The sequence below is a fragment of the Macaca thibetana genome, chromosome 4 (assembly GCF_024542745.1).
Source record: "Macaca thibetana thibetana isolate TM-01 chromosome 4, ASM2454274v1, whole genome shotgun sequence".
NCBI lineage: Eukaryota > Metazoa > Chordata > Mammalia > Primates > Cercopithecidae > Macaca > Macaca thibetana.
In genome coordinates this window covers 142,263,003-142,284,927 of record NC_065581.1, presented here as the reverse complement: position 1 = coordinate 142,284,927, position 21,925 = coordinate 142,263,003, and the positions used below count along the sequence as shown (strand labels likewise).

At 34.1% G+C, this 21,925-nt stretch overlaps 1 protein-coding gene across 1 annotated transcript in view; it reads left to right on the top strand.

Moving 5' to 3' along the window:
* CLVS2 (clavesin 2) overlaps positions 1-12,538 on the top strand; it is a 76,190-nt gene extending 63,652 nt beyond the window's left edge. Inside the window, exon 6 of the mRNA XM_050788713.1 lies at positions 3,064-12,538. Coding sequence (XP_050644670.1) covers positions 3,064-3,151 — 88 coding nt within the window. The 3' untranslated portion in view covers positions 3,152-12,538. The remainder of the gene's footprint in view (positions 1-3,063) is intronic.
* Positions 12,539-21,925: the final 9,387 nt, after the last annotated feature.

The following is a 21,925-nucleotide window of genomic DNA, read 5'->3' as shown; positions in this document are numbered from 1 at the left end:
TAGGCAATAGTATTCCATGAGCCATTTCCTTAACCATATGCCAGAATTTGTGCGGGGTTTATGGATGCATTGTTGCATCTGATCCTCATCATAACTGTATGATGTGGGTATTATTTTCCCCATTTTACAAAAATAGAGAACAAAATCTTAGGAAGCTTAGTCTTCCCATGATCACACAGCTAGTAAACTGCTGTTATTAGCAACTGGAGTTATGATCCGCTTCTGTTCAAAATCTAGTTTCTTAAACACTATGTATTGTAGATGCATGAGAAATGAGTATTGGATACCTAAATCTAAATTACTGGTTTTCAAGAAAGAAAGAAAATATATTCATTGTGAAAACAATAGAAGCTGCATAGAAACCCCTGAGATAGGCTGGGCACAGTGGCCGATGCCTGTAATCCCAGCACTTTGGGAGGCCAAGGTGGGTGGATCACTTGAGGTCAGGAGACATGAGACCAGCCTGGTCAACATAGTGAAACCTCATCTCTACTAAAAATACAAAAATTAGCCAGGCGTGGTGATGCACGCTTGTAATCCCGGCTACGTGGGGGAAGTGAGAGGATTAGTTGAACCCGGGAGGCAGAGGTTGCAGTGACCTGAGATGGCGCCACTGTTCTCCAGCCTGGGTGACACAGTGAGACTTTGCCTCAAACAAAACCAAAACAAACAAAGAAAAAAAAAAAAAAAAAAAAAAACAGAAACCTCTGAGATGTATGAGTTAATGAGAGACAGCTCCCTCTACTGTGGCTGGAATAAATCAATTCGTTAACACTTTTGATCCTGCACAAATAATCCTATTCTGTCATAAGAGAGAGTAAAAAAATTTGGACTAAAATAGCCATACACTTGGGACAACTAAATACCAAAAAGAAAAAACAATTAATCTCAAATTGTTTCTGACTCACTTTTGTTCTGTGATTGAGGCATTGTTTCACATATAGAACCAGAATTCATCGTCCAACAATCCTCATATCTGTAGTGCATGATAAAAGCAAACTAGAAACTTAATCCCAGGTTGAATAATACACTGTAATTTAAAATATTTTGTTAAAAATGTCACATTCTCTCATATTTTTTCAAAAACAGTCATGAAACACACATACTTAGAATGCGTATATGTGTGCATATCTGTATAATATGCAATAGAATATTATGGCAAATTAACTATTGTGCCTTGTGCTGTCTGAAGAGCTTTGGTATGTACTTATGGAATATTATTAGGATATACCTCAATATTTATATAATAGACGTAATTTTATGAAAATTTTAAAATTTATGTCCTGTAAAGAAAATAGAATTGCTTTCTCTATTATCCTTATTACTCTTCATTTTGAGTGCTTAATACTGAAGTTCTTTTAATATGGAAATTATTTACTGGCTAGAAGTCAAGATATGAAGACCTTACTCTTTTCCAAGCCCTATGATGGATGTTGTGTTCACAATAAGGAAAGAAACTGATAAAGTCCCTGCTTGTGGAACTTGCAGTTTAGTGCATATCAGTTGTCAAGTTAATACTTTAGCACAGGACATTAAATGAGTCTCTTTCCCTTTTGACATGAATTCTTCTGAAATCCAATTTGCTTGGTTGGGTCTCACCTAAAAACAAAGTTAAAAGTCTAATTACTTTGTCTTTTATGGAATTGTCTCCTTTGTTAAAAAATGTTTTATTCATGCAGCTGAAATAAAGATGATTATGTATTATTGCATTTAAGAGTGACGCAAACTCTCTATTTTCTCTATTCTTTCTCCCTATTGTTCTTTTCCTCATCCTATTCTTATATTCGTATCTTATCCTATTCTTATATCCTCATCTATTCTCTCTTATACTCATACACACACAACTTTAGTTAGTCTTTTTTTCCGTGATAGGCATCTAATGCCTATTTAATATTGAGATAAAATAGTGTAAATGACACTTAGGAAACAAAATCTCTCAATTTTTTAATGCTTTCACCTTCATTTTCATTCCCTCTTTAGGAAATAATTTAAGTTTATTTAAATTTAATCAGTTTATCAGTTAATCCTGTAATTATTTTTTCTCTGATAATTAGTTCCGTTGCTGTTCTTTTTCATTTGCATGTGCAGTTGTGTTTTAGGTTATAGTCTTTTCAGAAGTTAATGAGGTCTGCTAAGAGGCATATTGCCATAGCAAAAGCCAATTGGCTGGAATGCAGCAGCAGGGGAAGAATTCATTACCAAGGAGAATTCTAAAAGGGCAGCTGCTTAATAGCTAAATGCTATAGCTATTAAGATGGCAGCTTCCTGCCACGACAGGAGCAGGTTTCATTGATTTTCCTCTTTCCCACTCTCATGTTGTTTCCTAATGATAAATTGAGATATAAGCCCCAACTGCTATCGAAGGCATGTATAAGTGAGTTTTCAAATTATGTGCTTTACTAATCATAAAGTGTTGCTGCCTAAACAAGAGGGGGTTTTACTTTTTAAAAATCCATGAAATTTAAAAATTCCATGACATTTTCAAGATAAGGTTGATTTTATTTGGATATTCTACTAGGAAATTTACAAAAAACGTAAAAATTTTGATCTTTTTCTTGATACAATCATTAGTTGAAAAATGACAGTCAAAAAAAGGTGCGTTCTTGTTGCATTTTTTTCATAATTTTTTTTAAAGACTGGAATTAAGCCTCCTGTTATTTCTATTTAGTTTATCATAATAATCATTTCACTGTATTTTTTTTTTCCATTTGGAGATGTTTTATTGGAAAACATCTATCCTACACTAGAAATTTTTGGTATCTCAAAGAAAAGAATCTTGCTCAACTGTGAAGAGCTCTTAAGTCACGTATAGTCTATTTAGAATCATTGGCGGCTCACTATTCTATTTAGAGGCCAGAAGGGATTGTTTCCTCACTCCAGTGAAAAACATCACCAGCAGTAGTTTTTCTCTAAATGTGCAACATCCACAGTTCGTAAATTTCTTGATATAGAGGAAGGGAATTCACATTCTTGGGAGAAGTAATGACGAAAAGACAGAGGAGAGAATGTCATCTGTGCAATTAGCTGATAATAACTCACTGACGCTGGCTTTATCCTTTCCAGATCTCAATCAGTAGTGGATCCTACAGTACTAAAACGCATGGATAAAAATGAGGAAGAAAACATGCAACCATTGCTTTCTCTGGACTAATAACTTCTCTACATCCCCTTCATGGATTAGAAATGGGAAGTATTGGTTTTCAGCAACAGGGACAGCACTGTGGAGGAATTACCAGCTGGAAACTGACTTATTCATGTTAATGTAGCATAATATATAATAAGGCATCAGGCTTTCCTTGGCCTGAACCTTGGGGGCCCTAGGCTGGATTTTTTAAATGTCAATAATTTATTCTGTAAGTGCCAAGTTATTTGTAAATATAATGTAATCTTCATGTCAAGTTTGTAAATTTCAGTAGTAACTCAGTTTGGAAAAATGTTGGCTCAAAAGTCCATGCCAGTGATATGAACTATAACAAAAAGTAGAAAAGACACAATCAAAGCTAGTTAAATGTAGCCCTCTTTCCTATGAAGCCATATTTCAGCTGTCATAGTGGTTCTTTAATTGTTTTTCTCTGAAACTCTGTCAGTATTCAAACATACTCTTAAAGGGCACACACAACTAAATGATTCCAGGAAATTTTATGATTAATGTATTTCCTGTCTAGTGATTTTCATTTCAGAGAAATGTGTCTTAGTAACTATCATTGGCCTTGCATTTTGGAGACAAGGAATGGCAGATGAGCTGGTAAACTAAACACTTGAACTCTTCTATGTTGTTTAATTCTTGGAATCTCATGAAAAGATGTGTTTCCTCAATTAAGATGTCGAATTGTAAAAGAGAGTGGCTTCTTTTTAAATTACTGTCTTCACAATGTGTCCTTTATTCAAGACCCCATTATATTTCTCTCTAATGTACTCAAAGTACATTTCCTCCCCAAAACTGTTTGACCAAGAGAATGAGAATTCATATGTGAATAGTGTTTTGACAGCTAATTTTGAACATAAAATTTTCCACTTACAGATGAGGGGCTAATTTCTAATTGTTGTTCACTGGTTAAAAAGTATATATATAATATATATATTCACACATATATATTTTTACTGAGATCTAACAAATACTTGATGTGACAGGCTTATAAAATAAATCATAGATATTCAATGATCTTATAGATAATTACATGAGATAACTCTGGAAAACTACTTCCACTGAAGTTAATGAATATGAGAAATAGTGAAACTGACTTTCGGTGTACCTATTTAAGGGAGTTCCAATTTAATTTATAATGCAATTTTAAATATGTGCCATCTTATTTGAACTATATTTTTCCTTCAAAGAAGCAACAGGTCTCAACATAGTGTAGGTAGCATCACGTGACAGAGAGCCAATTTTTATTTTTCAAATTTAAGTTAATTATCTTTGTGATCCTATTTATCCACAATTTCTTTCAGAAAAGGCTGAAGAAACACATTATATTCAGGAGATATAATGAAATCATTGGAAGGCATCTAAGACAGCATGTAATCATTTATACATTGATTTAGAAATTTGCATATTTAACATTTTATTTCATAAAATGTGTACAATTGCAGCAAATTTTAATTTTTTTTATTTTAAATTTCAATGTGAAAAAAAGATTTTTATCACCCGTAATAAATTTTGAGATTTAGAGTTTACCATTAAAATATTCTTTTGGAAGAAAAATATCTCAGAAACTCTTGGAAATCATCAAAAATGAAGGCATGTGGCAGTCTTCACATTTTTTAGCCAAAAGCTTCAAAAATTTATTACAATTCTGCAGCCAAAAATTATAAAAGCAAGCTGAGTACACCAATGTACAGTGCATTAATGGACTGCCTCATGTGTGTAAAAATACATTAATTAACACAAATGAAAGATACCTTAATAATGCCAACCTCCAGTCAAGTGCAGAAGAATAATGACTGTCAGGCACTCTGCCCTACTTGTGACTTTTACAGAGATTGGAATGCACTGGGAACAACATGTCTCAGCAGTTTCTACCTTTATAAGAATTCTAAGCATTGATATTCTTACATTCTTGCCTACCTGACATACATTTTGTAGCCATGGGCTTTATAGACTATATAAACCTTAGGCAGGATAATCCATTGGAATAAAATAGAAACATTGTAAGTGCAGAGGGCAGTCAACTTTTCATTCTCATGAGTTTCTCTTGATGGGTACCATTTATTTCCAGTTTTCAATATTCTCCCAGTTTCAGATGTCAGCCAGCATTGGCAGCTTCTTTCCCCTATCATAAAGTTAGTGTCATATATAAAAATAACTAGAAAGGCGTATTTTATGTGTATGCCTATCTAATTATAAGTATCATTCACACTGTCTCCCAGACCCGCATTTGGAAAGTTTGCATTGCATTACTGCTCATCTTTAGATGAGCAATTGAGAGTTGGCTAGATTGTGTAAAATATTTTAAAGCGAATGAACAAATTACAATGATGATGCCTTTTGAAATCACCATATCTAGTTCATTCTGTGAATAAACTAATTTTCTAGTAATGTTTGTGAACCTTAGTCAAGGGATATTCATTCAGCTTTATAAATTTACCCCTCAGCACCAGCTAGTTAGCACTGTTTAGGAATTTTTCCCTTCATGATATTCTGTGTCACATACCTATGTCTATGTATAACCTATACACTATACTTGTATGCCTATAAGCACTCCTATATTCTTGTATTTTAATTGCAATAGTATACCTCCTCATACCTCCTCTCTCTCTCTCTCTCACAAACACACACACACACACTCTTACACACACACTAACACACTAGACTGTTTGTCCTAATGAATTTTTCTCCGTACTTTGAGAGCTATTTTAGTTGTCTTGTCACTTGAAATTTGTGGGCTTCAAAGAATTACCACATTTGACTTGGAATGGTGCAGTAGTCCATTTACTTCTTTCACCCTACCTGTTCCATCTTCTATTTTTGGTATCTTTTCTTTCTTCCAGTTATTTCAGGGGCAGGTGATTCCAAAACTGATTTAAAAATAACTTCTCTTATCATGTTGTCAGTGATATTTGCCCGCATTTTTGACTACTATTTAAGGAGGAAGAGATTATCATGAAAATATACTCTAACAAATATGAAAAAGTGCCTCTTTGAAAATGGAATAAAACAGTGATACAGGCATATGGATTTTATTTGTACTCTCTTCCAAAAAGTAAATACATAAATCTATATTATATAGGTGAAATATAGATATCATTTGAAGAAGGACATTTAACGCCTTTATTTGAGCATACTCATACAGTATTAAGTCTCTGTCATGTAAGTTAAATACAGTAACTTTAATACATGTTAATGATAAACGTGACACTATGCTGGAATGATATACAAGTATTAAACAGAATTTTGCAAGGAAGTTTTCGAAGTGGGCATGCATGAATTCTTTTATTTCAGTAATGGTTTGCATAAGTGTAGACAGGGATATTTCCTAAGTTTTTTCATACAGAATACTTACTTACTTTATAGTACCAAAAATTCATACATTCATAAGCAGGAAAGCCAAAAATTCATACATTCATACTTAGCTTCCTTTAACACTGTCAACCAGGCTATATTGTTAAACATGTGAAGCTTCTGTAATATTTCTGAGGGAACAGCAGTCCCTGTATTGCATCAAGAAATTGGAGAGTTGTTTTAGACATTGGGGAAGATGTTTATGACTCTTCACAAAAAGACACCTTCAGAGCCATGGAGTATGTCTTTAGGGACAGGGTTCATTTACTTCTACAATGTAAAGGTTTATGGACATGTCTGTGGTCCTTAAAGAAGTTACATTAAGAAAGTTCGCTAAGAGGCTTTACACTCTTCTGTTGTTTTATTTAAAGATCTGCCTGGTGTGGTTGGTGAATAATATCTCAGCTTCTTTTTTTGTGTATATTTATTAATGATTACGTGAAAAGTTGCCATCAGCCATGAGGACACTTCAAACAATTTTTAACACACAAAATAAAATGAGCAGAGCTCTAGCATGATATTTGAACTTTCAGATATGGTATATGTACATTTTTCCAACAATAAGCTCATACGCATATATTCCATTTTAGATCTGCTATATAAATACATAGCTTGAAACATAGTAATGCTTTTGAACTTTGTGAGGTCACTGATCATACAAGAAGAGGCAGATTATAAACCAATGTATTGGAACAAAAGAAGATTGGTTGAATATGCAAGGTGTGTAATTATCTTCAGTAATGAAAAGGATTTGTTTTCTTGCTTTTGGTCTTTGGTTTTAATTGAAAAAATAGCTTCCCATATGCTACGGGAACTATTTGACATTATTTACTACATGAAAAGGGGCAAATAAGTAAAAATACAAAAGAAGCTTGGCTTTGTAACATTATTATATTATGATCTCAATGACTTAGAGAATATATTCTTTTTTAAGAATTAAAGTTTTTATTTTATAAATATTTGGAGGTTAACATCAGACATGAAAATAGTGCTGTGGATTCTATTATGTACTAAATATGGGAATGAATACCCAGGTACTATAGGAAAAAAAATACAAAATAACAACGTTGTGGATTGAAACACTCAAATTAGCCTTTTTCAAGGAAGGAGGTGTACAAATGATGCTATTGAAATAAAAAAAATTAGAAATCACTGAATTATAGGACTTAAATATAATCAAGGCACTCATGTTAAATAGTGGAAATTGTTAAAATTTAGAAGATGTTTTGTCTGTATTTGACTTTGTTTTAAGTCTCAATGCAAATATTTCTGTCCTTGATATCGGTGCATTTATTCTGTAAGACTTATTTCACCTCGTGAACAAGAGGGACTTAGGTAAAAATCAAAATAAATTTTAACCGCAGTTTTCAGAGTCAACCAATCCTCAACTACTTAAAAAAATTGCAGTGAATTTTAATTCATTTACATTGAACAGAGATACAAAGCATTATCTTGTTTCTAATCCAATTTTTCAATTTTTTAAGATTTTATATTTGCTTAAACAATAAATAAAACTCAGAAAACCAAATAGTTTTGTTTTCAAAGCTATCCAGGAAAAATAAAAGATGTCTAACAGGAAACCATACAAATCCTTGAAGAATACTGAGTATATTATTTGCTATTTTACTCCAATGTTATTAATTTTTACTACTATATACTATTTATTTAGTACTACACACTATTTACTACTTGGACTTTTGAAGGAGTTATAAATTCCAGTACAGTATAATATAATTTTTGGATAAGTATACATTTCTGTTTGAAAGAAATGTATACTTTTATTTTGTATATTTTATATTTTACATGTGTACATTTATTTTGCACATGGTTAATGTTAAATTTGTGAGTTCTGGATCTGCTACATCTATAAAGTGATTATTTCTTTAAAAAATCATCTAAAAATTAACAATATTTTTATTTTGAGAGAAATTGTGCTTAGCTATTTAAGTTAGGATTCCTCAAATTTGTGATATTTGCATGTGTGGAGATCAAAAAGGAAAATATATAGTAATTTGTTTCATCAAAATGACATATTCAATATGCTATAACTTCTAGTCAAACTTTCAAATGAAAGTTTGAAAGGAGTAAACTAATGTTTTAATTACATATAGCAAAGGAATGATCAGTAAATAAAACTACTAGGGTTTTCACATTTGCACAGAAAATGGCTGGATTAGGCAAGATATTAAATTTAGAAATTTGAATTACAGAAAAGCATTGGTTTAAATAAATCCTCAAAAAAGTAATCCCAGGTCAAAATATGACGTGAAATTAAAAAAAAAATCAGCCTGATTTGAGAAATAATGCTTACTCAATAAATATACATTTGTGTCTTCTGTGAGTTTCTCTCATTTACCCTATTTGTGGATGAAATGTCATCTAATAAAGTATAAGAGACTCAATTACATTTACCTAGAACCATCTACAAGTAGACTTCGTGAATTTCTTTGGCTCAAACTCAGAGGATTTCCTTTACACAGAATTCTTGAGATTACCAAGAATCATTATTGCTGCTCCCTCCCAAAGGCAGGCCAGGAGAAGCCACATTTCCAGCAGTAATACCCTCAGTGGGAATGAACCGGGGCAACCAGAAAACACAGAGAAAGCCAGAGATATTGTCTCAACGCTCGTTACCAAAAAGTGTGTACCTTCTTCAGGAGGATCGAGTAGAAAATATTTTTAATTATAAGCAGAAAGCTATTTCAAAAAGTCAAGGGTTTCTAATATCAACAGTTAAATACTTGACAAGTGAAAAGAGACCTTGGGGAAGTGATGATCAAATCTCTGGTGTGAAGCAAGTTTCCACATAGAAACATCATCAAGAACACGTACCTCTGAGCATCACTTCTTTCTCTAAAAATAAAAATAAATATGCTGTTTTCCTCCCTTTGTTTCTAATTGGTATCATAAAAGTATAAGACAGAAGCCACAAATGCTTAGTTGCCATTAAGAAAAAAATCCTATATTATACATATATGAACATAATTCACTTAGTTGCATATGATTGAAATATTTGCATGATGGTTTATAAAATATTACCTAAAAGTTTTATGAAATATAATCATAAAGTTTTAGTGCTAGAAAATTGTTGTGTTTTTTGTGTCTTGTATTCATAGGGAAGACTGGTAATATCCCTTACTCCTCATTCATATAGCTAACAATTTTAATTGGATGGCTAATGGACATGGAAAATTTAACATTTACAAAACCAAACTACTTACACTCTGACCCTGCTTCCCCTTTAGCCTTCTCACCTCACTATGTGTCGACCCCAATTTCCATTTTCTAGGAATAAAAATTTTGGAGTCATCCTCTCTTTTCTTCCTCTTTTTGTCTCAAAACTACATCCAATCAGCTAGCTCATGCTGTTGGGTCTTCAAAATATATCCACACTCTAACCACTTCTCCAATCTTCATCATCACTGCATTGGCCCAAGTCTTCAACATTTTTCATCTGGAATATTTTAATAATCTAAAAACTAGTCTCCTTGCTGCCAGAGTCAATTTTCAACACATTAGCAAGAGTGAGTCTCTTAAAATGTAACTCAGATAATTTTGTTCTCAAAACCCTCTGAAAGAATAAAAGTCAATGTCTTTATATCGGTGTATGAGAAGTGTTGATATGAAGGCAGTAAGCACCAGTATAGCAACATACCAGGGTTTCTGATTGGGCTGACATTTTTGCCAGTAATATGCAAAAATAGTTGTTAAATACTTTAATTACTTGCTTTTGAGGTTCTCTACCCCGTTCTTGTCTTTTCTTAGATCATCTCTTAAGAATCTCTCCTTTATCTACTGCTGCCAAACTGTCATCTTTGCTGTTCTGGGAACTTGCTAAGCATGCCTCTACCTCAGGACTTTTGCATTTCTGTTCCCTTTGCCTCTAATTTCAGATATCCACATGGTTTATTCCCTCATCTTCTTCAGGTCTTTGCTTATATGTCATCTTCTTTGTGAGGACTCTCCCAATTTTAGATGAAACAGCCCTGTTTTCCTTTCCTGCTGTATTTCCTCTCCATAGCATTTATCACTTGATACCCCATTCAGATTATTTATTTACTTTACATTTTCCCCCAGCAGCAATGTGAACTCCATAAGGACAGGAATTTTTTTTTTTCTGTCTGTTTATTACTGCATTACTGGTGCCTTGAACAGTTCCCGGAACTTAGCAAATCCAAAAGGATTTCATGAAGACCCTAATTTGTTTCAGCAAGTTATATAACAGCCAATAGTATGAATTGAAAGACAGTTTCTTGTTCTCTTAATTTAAAAGTTTTGTTATTTATCTGCAAAGGGGAAATTTTATTGTCTCATGATGATGGAATCATGAATCAAAAATGATATCCTCTTCTCCCCAAATGTAGTCTCTATCCCTGAGCCTAAGTTTTACGTCAGTGTTTCAGTTTTGTCTTTAGAAGTTACTTCATGGTCACTGGACCCTGTATCTATCCACATGGCTTACTCTTGGAGAGACGACAAGATAGTGCACGGGAAAAGTCATTTTGAGATTAAAACTATACGGAATTGTCCTTCATGGATTATCATAGTTAATTTCAATTTTTAAAAAATCTGCAGAGAGTTAAAAGACCATAATTCCAGTATTGGAAGCCAGTTTAAGAGAATATGACTATGTAGTTACTTTTTTTTAATTATTATTATACTTTAAGTTTTAGGGTACATGTGCACAATGTGCAGGTTTCTTACATATGTATACATGTGCCATGTTGGTGTGCTGCACCCATTAACTCGTCATTTATATTAGGTATACTTTTAATGGAAAGGAGAAGAAGAGAGAAAAAAAAGAAAGACATTGTGTTCGTACCTTCTCTGTAACAATTATAAAATGAATGAGGAAGTATTTTGGTGTTTCTAAGGTCTTTCCATGATCTTGAAATCTATATATTACAGTCATTTAGTCTGTGAACTATTTTAGCAGTTGGGTTTCATGTTACATATCTTTAAAGTTTTATGTTGAAAATGTATAGCTCTGACACAAGATGATAGAAATTGCTCATGCTCACATACATTTGAACTGGCTTTTCAACTTGTTCCCTTCTCTTTATTTTAATTTCAGCTATCGTTTTTAGAGTCTTACAATCACAATTGTTCTTAACTATCCCAAATTTTTATTTCCTACTTGAACTGACTTCTCCATAATTTTAGTAACTAAATGACCTAGATATTGGTTCTTGGTGTGATAGGTTTATGATTTGTACCCTTTGCAATTTAACTTTTAATCCTTACCAAACCTGTTATTCCTTTTTCTCAGCTACATTGTTGTGCCTTGCCCAACACTGTAAAAATTTAAGCCTCCTGTTTTATAATCTCCTATCAGAACCTATATTAAGAAGACATTGAATTTAAAGGAACAGCAGGTTATGTTGAAGAAGAAGTATAACCTGAAGAATAAGGATAGATATTTGAAAATGTTTCAGAAGTAGTCTTTTAGTGGCTTTGTGATGGGTAGGAGTTTTATTCTTCTTTGTGCACTACGTAGGACATTGTTAATCAATATAGATTATGTTTCTTGTCAGTTACACAAGGATACGGTAATAAGGGTTAAACAGTTTGGAAAACATTCTCTAGAGAAGAGACTAATGATTCTTGCTCACAAACAAGGCAGAATTTTCTTATGTTTCTTAATATTTGTTCCTTGATAGTCTGTACAGTGGAAACCATTTCCCTCTGTGACATCCTTTTTTGCCAACCTTTATGAATGTGTTTAGCATCACTTCAGATTTAGAGTTCAAGCTCAAGTATACACAACACATGAAAGATATTATAGTTCATGTTCTCTTAGGTGGAATTTTCTTTTCATAATTTCTTATGATTGAATCCTGAGGGTATGTTCCTTGGTAAATCGTGTTAATTATGTCCACTTTATAATGCATTCAACAATTTTACAAAACAGATAATTGTTTATTATATTCTGAAAACCATGATATTAATATTTTATTTCCTTTTTTAAAGAGAAACTATTGTCTTTTTTATTTCTGAGGATGAATGAAGTACTGTTAAATAAAATGTCACTAAATGAAATTTCAGATTCAGAAATGCAGGTGTGTGTATATGCCCTTTCAGCTTTTTCTTCATTAACTAAATTTCTGTAAATTTAGAAAACATCGTATCAAATAGCTACGAAGAAATTTGTCATATAGACACATATGAATTTGATGCTGGCATTTGGACGTATAAAATGCTTTAAAAACTGACTTAAAACATATATGGCCATATTGTAATATTTTGAAATTATTGTTGATTTGGTCAAACATATTTGATACATTGGTATTATCTCCAAGTCATTAGAAAGAACTTCCTGACTTCTAGAATGATAGAATGGAGATACAAGAAAGTGTCAGTTATATATAAAGTCTTCCCTTTAAAGCCGTGGACTGGGTTGAATAATGATTTCCGTTTATTTCATTTTTTACACTAACATAACCTATGTTCTGTATACTGGAGGTATGGGAATGAACAAAACAAAGTCTTTGCCCTTCTGAAAGTCACTCTAGTGGAGACAACATATAAAAAGCCAGTAAGAGTTGCAAGTGCAATGAAGACCTACTAGTTTAATTGACCGCCAGCACACTGTTTTCTCATCAATAAAATAGGGAAATAATTGTACCAACAATATGAGCTAAGTTTCCTGTGTATCCTCTTGAAAACTTGGCTTCTTCCTTTTCATGGAAAACCCGAATATAATCTCCCCTTATCCATGCTCTTTTGAGGATGGCGTTAGGTCATGTGTAGCCACAGTTGCTCTTTTATCATTTAGTGAATATTATAAATATGTTTTAACAAGTTTCTCAAAAATAGTAAAATAGGCCAGGCATGGTGGCTCATGCCTGTAATCCCTGCACTTTGAGAAGCCGAGATGGGTGAATCACCTGAGGTCAAGAGTTCAAGACCAGCCTGGTCAACATAATGAAACTACATCTCTACTAAAAATACAAAAGGTTAGCTGGGTGTGGTGGCACATGCCTGTAATTCCAGCTACTTGGGAGACTGAAGCAGGAGAATAGCTTGAACCCACAAGGTTGAAGTTGCAGTGAGCCAAGATCACACCACTGCACTCCAGCCTGAGCAACAGAGTAAGATTCTGTCTCAAAAAAAAAAAAAAAAAAAAAGTAAAATAAACTGTAGAAACAATTAAATACTTTAAAAATAACTAGAAATATCTAAGCAAAAATATTTTTAAATTTAGAATAATGATGAGGATATTTAACAATTATATAAAATATTCAAATAACAGATACTGCCAAGTAGATAATTATCAACATCTAAGAAAATACACGAAGTATAAACTTTCCTATTCTCATCCCAATAAAAGCTACCTCTTTTCTTTCTTTCTTTCTTTCTTTCTTTCTTTCTTTCTTTCTTTCTTTCTTTCTTTCTTTCTTTCTTTCTCTTTCTTTCTCCTTCCTTCCTTCCTTCTCTCCTTCCTTTCTTCCTTCTTTCTTCCCTGCCTCCCTCCCTCCCTCTCTTTCCCTCTTTCTCTCTCTTTCTTTCTTTCTTTCTTTCTTTCTTTCTTTCTTTCTTTCTTTCTTTCTTTCTTTCTTTCTTTCTTTTTTCTTTTCTTTCTTTCTTTTCTTTCTCTCTCTCTTTCTTTTTCTTTCTTTCTTTCTTTCTTTTTTCTTTCTTTCTTTCCTTTCTTTCTTTCTCTTTCTTTCTTTCTTTCTTTCTTTCTTTCTTTCTTTCTTTCTTTCTTTCTCTTTCTTTTCTTTTCTTTTCTTTTCTTTTTCTTTCAAATAATAGATGCCACTGCTAGAAGATCCTGTAGAGCTTTGGGGATAATGAAAACCTGGCTGGGTGCAGTAACTGACAGCTATAATCCTAGCACTTTGGGAGGCTGATGCTGGAGGATCACTTGAGCCCAGGAGTTTGAGACTGCAATAAGCTATGATCATGCCACTGCACTCCAGCCTTGGTGACAGAGCAAGACCCTATATCTAAAAAATAATCAAAATCAAATCTTTAATTTTATTAGTATATAAATAGAGACATACAAGGTCTGTCTTGATAAAAGTAGTATCACTAGTTAAGAGAAATACTAGTACTAAAACCAAGATTTCAACTGGTCTGGTCATGCTGCTGTTCCTTTTAATAAGTTTCCCGTGGCTCTCCTAAAACTTTTTCTATTAAATTGTATTCTACTTGGACATGACCTCATTTCCTTTTCCCTATATCATTAATTATGCTCAGAATTATTCATCGGTATTATATTAGGTAAACATCTACCAATGCAAAGGGGGACAACACTCTGGAATCTTTACATTGGAAACAGATTGTACATATCCACTATTTCCAACCTTTCAAGATTTTAGCAATCAATGGATTTAGGATGAGCTCAGTCCAGTAGGAAGATGAGATTTCAACAGGCCTATGTCTAAATGAAATGATAGTCACTCAAGGAAGCCAAACTTTCCTGATTTTAGAAGCATGTGCTCCCTAACTTCAAGAAGAAAACTGTGTTCTCTGCGCCCTTTTCACTTTCCCTTTCAAATAGCCTTCATCTGGCTGACCAAAAGAGGAGCAGCTCAACACAGGTAGTCAACTTTGCTCTTGACTTTCTTCTCTACATTTGTCAATGATTTAGGGCAAGTAGAAGCTCAGGACGTTGACTTTTTCTTTCATTACAGCTGCCAAGCAACTATGTGGTGTATCAGAAAGCTCTGATACTGCACGGGAGAGAGTCCTTCCCAAAGGTTGATTCAGGAATTTCCCCCATTAGATCAATTTATGAAATGCTTTTCTAGTAAGACTTACCATAGTAATTTTATGGATTAGAATGTTAATACATTGGATTATCTTAAGTCTTAAAAAAATGGAGAGAGGTTGTAGATCTTAATAGATTGGTTTAATCTAAACATGCAAAAATATTTAATTTGATTCACTACAAGGTAACTAAAAGGTTCTGCATCCGATATTGCTTGAGATTATTTTAGCATGGCTATTGTTGAGTTTGGAAAAAGGCAGCCTTGGAGTTACTTGGTCTCTCATTTTATCTAACTTTGAACTGCTTTTATATGGTTTTAAAAATAATGTGTGAAAACATTGCATTAGACTCACACTGAGGATATAAACATTACAGAGTCATACTCTCTTAAAATAATGCATTTTAAAAAACAGTATTTATCATACTATTCTCTTCTAAGCTGACAGTAATCTATTTTAAATAGAATTTCTTTCTGAGAAAAGAAATTATGTTTAAAAACAGCACAACTCCATGCATTATACCATAGATTATAAACTCCAAATGTATTAAAAATTTCAAATATTAAAAAAGAAAACCATAAAAGTATCAGTAGAAAGCATGAAAGAATGTCTTTATAACCTTGGGGGTAGTGACCTTTATGCCAATTATTCAAATTCCAAAAGTTAAAAAAAGAATAAATTTCATCAAGGAAAATTTAAAATTTCTGTGTGAAAAAAAGTATAAGCAAAACCAAGACAACTGACAGCCTGAGAAAATTTTTCAACTCATATAACTGACATAGAGCTAACATCTCTAAATTTAAAAGCTTCTACAAATTAATAAGAAAAGAAAAAACTTAATAGAAAAATAGCTAAAACTGCTGGGCGTCGTGGATCACGCCTGTAATCCCAGCACTTTGGGAGACGGAGGCAGGTGGATCACCTGAGGTCAGGAGTTTGAGACCAGCCTGGCCAATATATATAGTGAAACCCTGTCTTTACTAAAAAGTACAAAAATAACAGGGTGTGGTGACACAAGACTGTAGTCCCAACTACTTGAGAAACTGAAGCAGGAGAATTGCTTGAACCCGGGAGGCAGAGGTTACAGTGCACCGAGATCACGCCACTGCGCTCCAGCCTGGGCGACAGAGCGAGACTCCATCTCTTGAAAAGAAGAAGAAGAAAAAAAAAAAAAGAAAGAAAGAAAGAAAGAAAAGAAAAATAGCAAATATGAACACATGGTTCAGAAAAAAAGAAAATATAGTGGCTCTAAAAATAAGAAAAGATGCTACACCATACACAAACTATGCAGTAGTTTCAAAACATACCCTCAAAGAGGCTGTGGGAAATATCTTTCCCCTACCTTACTATCAGCAGACTACATTGATACAATTTCTGTGGATGACAATTTGGCAATATCTATTAAAACTACAAATGGAAGTAGCCTTTGACCCGCCATTTCTCTTCCGGAAATGTATCCTTCAAACATACTTGCACATTTGAGAAATATATGTACAAGGATACTCATAGGTAAATTACAAGAACAAAAAAAAAGTTGAGGAACCTAAAAAAAGTTAAAAAATGTATAGTGTAGCCAAAGAGAGGATACTATACAAATCTAACATAATCGACTTAAATTGATATAGCCAATCAAAAGAATACTATGCAAATCTAAAAACAGTGAGGAAACACTTTATGCACTGATATAGATCCCTAAGATATACTACTCAGAAAAAAAGTAAGGTACGGCTATTGTACTAGGTATGGTATGTGTGATGTTTCATGTAAATATGTGGCAATGAGGATAAAAATAAGTGGTCATATTTGCATGTATATTCTTAAGGAAATGTAGAAGGCTATAACAAGCTAATGATATCGGTTGTTTGTCAGGAAGAGTTAGACACTGGGTGGATAGGGACAAGGTGAGAAGAAGATTTTCACTTTTCTACAATTTGTTTTCATTGTTGAACTTTGTGAATGTATTATCTATTGACTTTTTTTAAATGACTTAATCTTTTATTATCTTACATTATTTTGACATTGCAAATAGTTAAAGATTGTAATATAGATGTGTGTTTTATAGATGACTGTAATATGGATGTATATATTCTGTTATATATATATATACGGTATTCTGTCTACGTATATATATATATATATATATATATATATATATATATATATATAAAAACTGCTCAGCCTAAGATACAGACCACTATCCATAGTTTTAAATCCTCTTGCATGTCTCTGATTTCCCCTTGAGGCCTTCTGATTTCTGCTTAAAGCTAACTATCCCAAATTACATTGATTATTATTTTTATTTTTTGTATAGCTTACCACTTACATATATATCTCTAAAAATATATCTTTGCATGCTTGAACTTTACATAAATTTCTTACTATATGCATTTTTCCACAACTTCCTATATTCACTCAATAGTATGTTTTTGAGTTTCATTCATGATGTTGCACTGAAGATTGTACATTTTCACTCTTGTAAATTTGATTATCCAAAAGAGTTCATGCAAGGTTGGAATGATCCCTTCTTTGAATGTTTGACAGAACTCAGTTAAATTAGCTGGGATTGGTATTTTCTCTATGGAAATATTTAAATTATTAATCTCATATCCTCAATGATTTTAGGACTAGTATTATTTTAAGTTTCTTGTTGAGTCCATTTTGTTATTGTATTTAATTTTCTAGGAATTTGACTATATTCAATGAGTTTTAAAATATTATTGCTTGCATTTTATAATATTTTCTACCCTTGAAAATACATACACTACGTTTGTCTTTATTGCTCCTTTCTATTCTTCATATTATTATTTTTTTAATTAATGTTTTACTTAATTGAAGCCTTCTCTATATAACTTAGCTGGAATTCTTGTACCTTTGCTTCCTATTCACTAATTCCACTATAATCTTTACTGTTTGCTTCTTTCTTGTGTAAAATTTTGTGAATCTTGTTTTTTTAAATAATTTCCTAATTTGGTTCTAATCTATTAAATTTAAGTCTTTCCTATTTTCTAATAAAATTTTTTTGAAAACGATGAATTTTCCCTTGGGAAATGATTTTTTTTTTCTAACTATCTTCATTTTTGCCTCTCATGTTTAATTCTAGACCTACGTGGAATTGAGATTTGTATGTAGTGAATGGTACAGATGAAATACTGCTTTTCCCTCTATTGACCAGGAGATAGCATAGCCTGAAGTAATTATTTATTGTTCTGTGTTTCAAATGATCCCCTTGCTTTGTTCTGTACCTTCAGTAACTATTCAAACCAAAACTTTAGATGAAACAAAGTCAGCAGAAGATCCAGCCTTGTGGCTGTCATTAGTCTCTGATATCCTTCCTTGGATTCTTAAACCTCTCTTGTATTTATAAAGTGAAGATTTCCCTTATTTTCTTGCCAGTTTAGATTTATTTAAATAGTATGGGTTTTTTGTTATTGTTGTTTGTATGACAGCATTTCTACCTGTGTTGTTGAAGAAAGTTGATGGTGTATTACATATCAGTGGTACAAGAAATCTATTAAATTTATTGTCATTATAAGAACTTGGAACTCCCACAGAATAAAGCCTTTGGGATGATGAACCTAACTTAGTTTTAAAGAAATTTACATTAATGTTGCTAATCCCTTTATGTGTTTTTTTAATCATCAACACTTTTGACATATGCCTCAATACAATGTGTTCCAATATTGTTCATTCAAGAAAAGAAAATTATGGGAGTAGGACGCGAAATAGCCACTGATTTAAAAATATATATTCTAGATATTGTAGGTGCACATTAAGTAAGGTATTCCATATTGGTTGTAATTGACAGTAAGTTTTCTTGGAATGACAATTGCTTCATCATTTATTTTTCTCTTAGAGACAATTTATGTATTGGCATAGGCAAAAAGCTTTGTCACCTGGTGCCTGTGTACTCTTCCATAATATTAGGCAGCACTTTCTGAGAGCATGGATACACAAAAAGTATTCAACAAAGAGTCTGTCATTTCTTCTGGATTTCTTCTTTTTAAACAATCACATATGAGAAACGAATTCATTTTGGGATTATAGGAGGCAATGTTAAGATAACCAAAATAATCGGGTAGGCTTCTTTCTACTTCTAATTCTTCAGAACCTTCAGGTTGTCTCTGAAGCAGTTTATTTACAAAAGTATTTTATACTTTCTGGAATGAGTGGTCCAGAATTATATAATTCTCTTACAAATTTTTTCCTTATAAGATTTATGATGGTCTCTTACAGGATTTGTTATTTGTGGACCAACATGAAACCTGTCAAACATTGCTCAGAACCTAGGGTGACTTTTAGATTCCTAAGTAGTTTTCTACAATTGTCTGGATAAAAAGGTTCACAGTGGGTATTAATAATATGAATAGACTAGAACAACTGATAGTTATGAAAAAATCAGGGACAAACTAAGATAACCATGAGAGGAAGCCCTGATACCCTAGAATAGTGGTTAGGTGGTCACTCAGATCAGACTCTTGAGTTTAAGTCCTTTGCGTTAGCTTACAAGGGCAGCCATAACAAAATGCCAGGGACCAGGTGACTTAGACAACAGAAATGTATGTCCTTGCAGTTCTGGAGTCTGGAGCCCAAGATCGAGGTGGTTTATTCTGAGGGTTGTCTCCTTGGTTGCAGATGACGCCTTCTCGATTCCTTCACATGGTTCTCCCGAGTGTTTTCTGTATGTTCAAATTTCCTCTATGAGGATACTGGCCAGTTTGGATTAGGGCCCATCCTAATTGCTTCATTTTAGCTTAAGTACCACTTAAAGGCTCTATCTCCATGTCTTAGTTCATTTTCATGCTGCTGATGAAGACATACTCGAAACTGTAAAGAAAAAAATATTTAATTGGACTTACAGTTCCACATGGCTGGGAAGGCCTCAGAATCATGGTGGGAAATGAAAGGCACTTCCTACATGGCGGCAGCAAGAGGAAAACGAGGCAGAAGTGAAAGTGGAAACTCCTGATAAACACATCAGGTCTCATGAGACTTATTCACTATCACGAGAATAGCATGGGAAAGGCCAGCCCCCATGATTCAATTACCTCCCCCGGGTCCCTCCCACAACATGTGGGATTTCTGGGAGATACAATTCAAGGTAAGATTTGGATGGGGACACAGCCAAACCATATTATTCTGCCCTTGGCTCCTCCAAATCTCATGTCTTCACATTTCAAAACCAATCATGCCTTTACAACAGTCCCCTAAAGTCTGAACTCATTTCAGCATTAACCCAAAAGTCCACAACCCAAAGTCTCATTTGAGACAAGGCAAGTTCCTTCTGCCTATGAGCCTGTAAAATCAAAAGAAAACTAGTTGCTTCCTAGATACAATGGGGTACAGGTATTGGGTAAATAAGGAAGTTCCAAATGGGAGAAAATGGCCAAAGCAAAGGGTTTACAGGGCCCATGCAAGTCCAAAATCCAGCAGGGAAGTCAAATTTTAAAACTCCAAAATGATCTCCTTTGACTCCAGGTCTCACTTCCAGGTCACGCTGATGCAAAAGGTGGGTTCCCATGGTTTTGGGAAGCTCTGTCCCTGTGGATTTGCAGGGTACAGCCTCAATCCTGGCTGCTTTCATGGGCTGGCTTTTCCAGGCACACAGTGCAAACTGCCAGTGGATCTACCATTATGGAATCTGGAGGACTATGGCCCTCTTCTCACAGCTCCAGTAGGCAGTGCCCCAGTACGAATTCTCTGGGGAGAATTCCCCCAGAGAAATATGGGGGCTCTGACCTCATATTTCCCTTCTGCACTGCCTAGCAGAGGTTCTCCATGAAGGCCCCACCCCTGCAGCAAACTTTTGCCTGGGCATCCAGACATTTCCATGCATCTTCTGAAATCTAGATGGAGGTTCCCAAATCTCAGTTACTGACTTCTGTGCACCCACAGGTTCAACACCACGTGGAAACTGCCAAAGCCTAGAGTTTCCACCATCTGAAGCTACAGTTCGAGCTATACCCCTTGACCCCTTTCAGCCATGACTGGAGCATCTGGGACATGGGGCACCAAGTCCCTAGGTTGCAGACAGCACTGGGACCCTAGGCTCATCCCAGGAAACCACGTTTTTCTCCTGGCCTCTAGGCCTGTGATGGGAGGGGCTGCCGTGAAGGTCTCTAACATGGTCTGGAGACATTTTCCCATGGTCCTGGAGATTAACATTAGTCTCCTTGCTACTTATGCAAATTTCTGCAGCCAGCTTGAATTTCTCCTCAAAAAATAGGTTTTTCTTTTCTACTTCATCGTAAGGCAGAATTTTCTGAACTTTGATGCTGCTTCCCTTTTAAAACCAAATGCTTTTAACAGCACCTAGGTGAACTTTTGAATGCCTCACTGCTTAGAAATTTCTTCCTCCAGATCCCCTAAATCATCTCTCTCAAGTTGAAAATTCCACAAATCTCTAGGGCAGGGGCAAAATGCTGCCGGTCTCTTTGCTAAAACATAACAAGAATCACCTTTGCTCCAGTTCCAAACAAGTTCCTCATCTCTGTCTGGGATCACCTCAGTCTGTACCTTATTGTTTGTATCACTAACAGCATTTTTGTCAAAGCCGTTCAACAAGTCTCTAGGAGGTTCCAAACTTTCCCATATTTTCCTGTCTTCTTATGAGCCCTCCAAACTGTTCCAACCTCTGCCTGTTACCCAGTTCCAAAGTTGCTACCACATTTTCGGATATCTTTCCAGCAGCGCCCCACTCTACTGGTACGGATT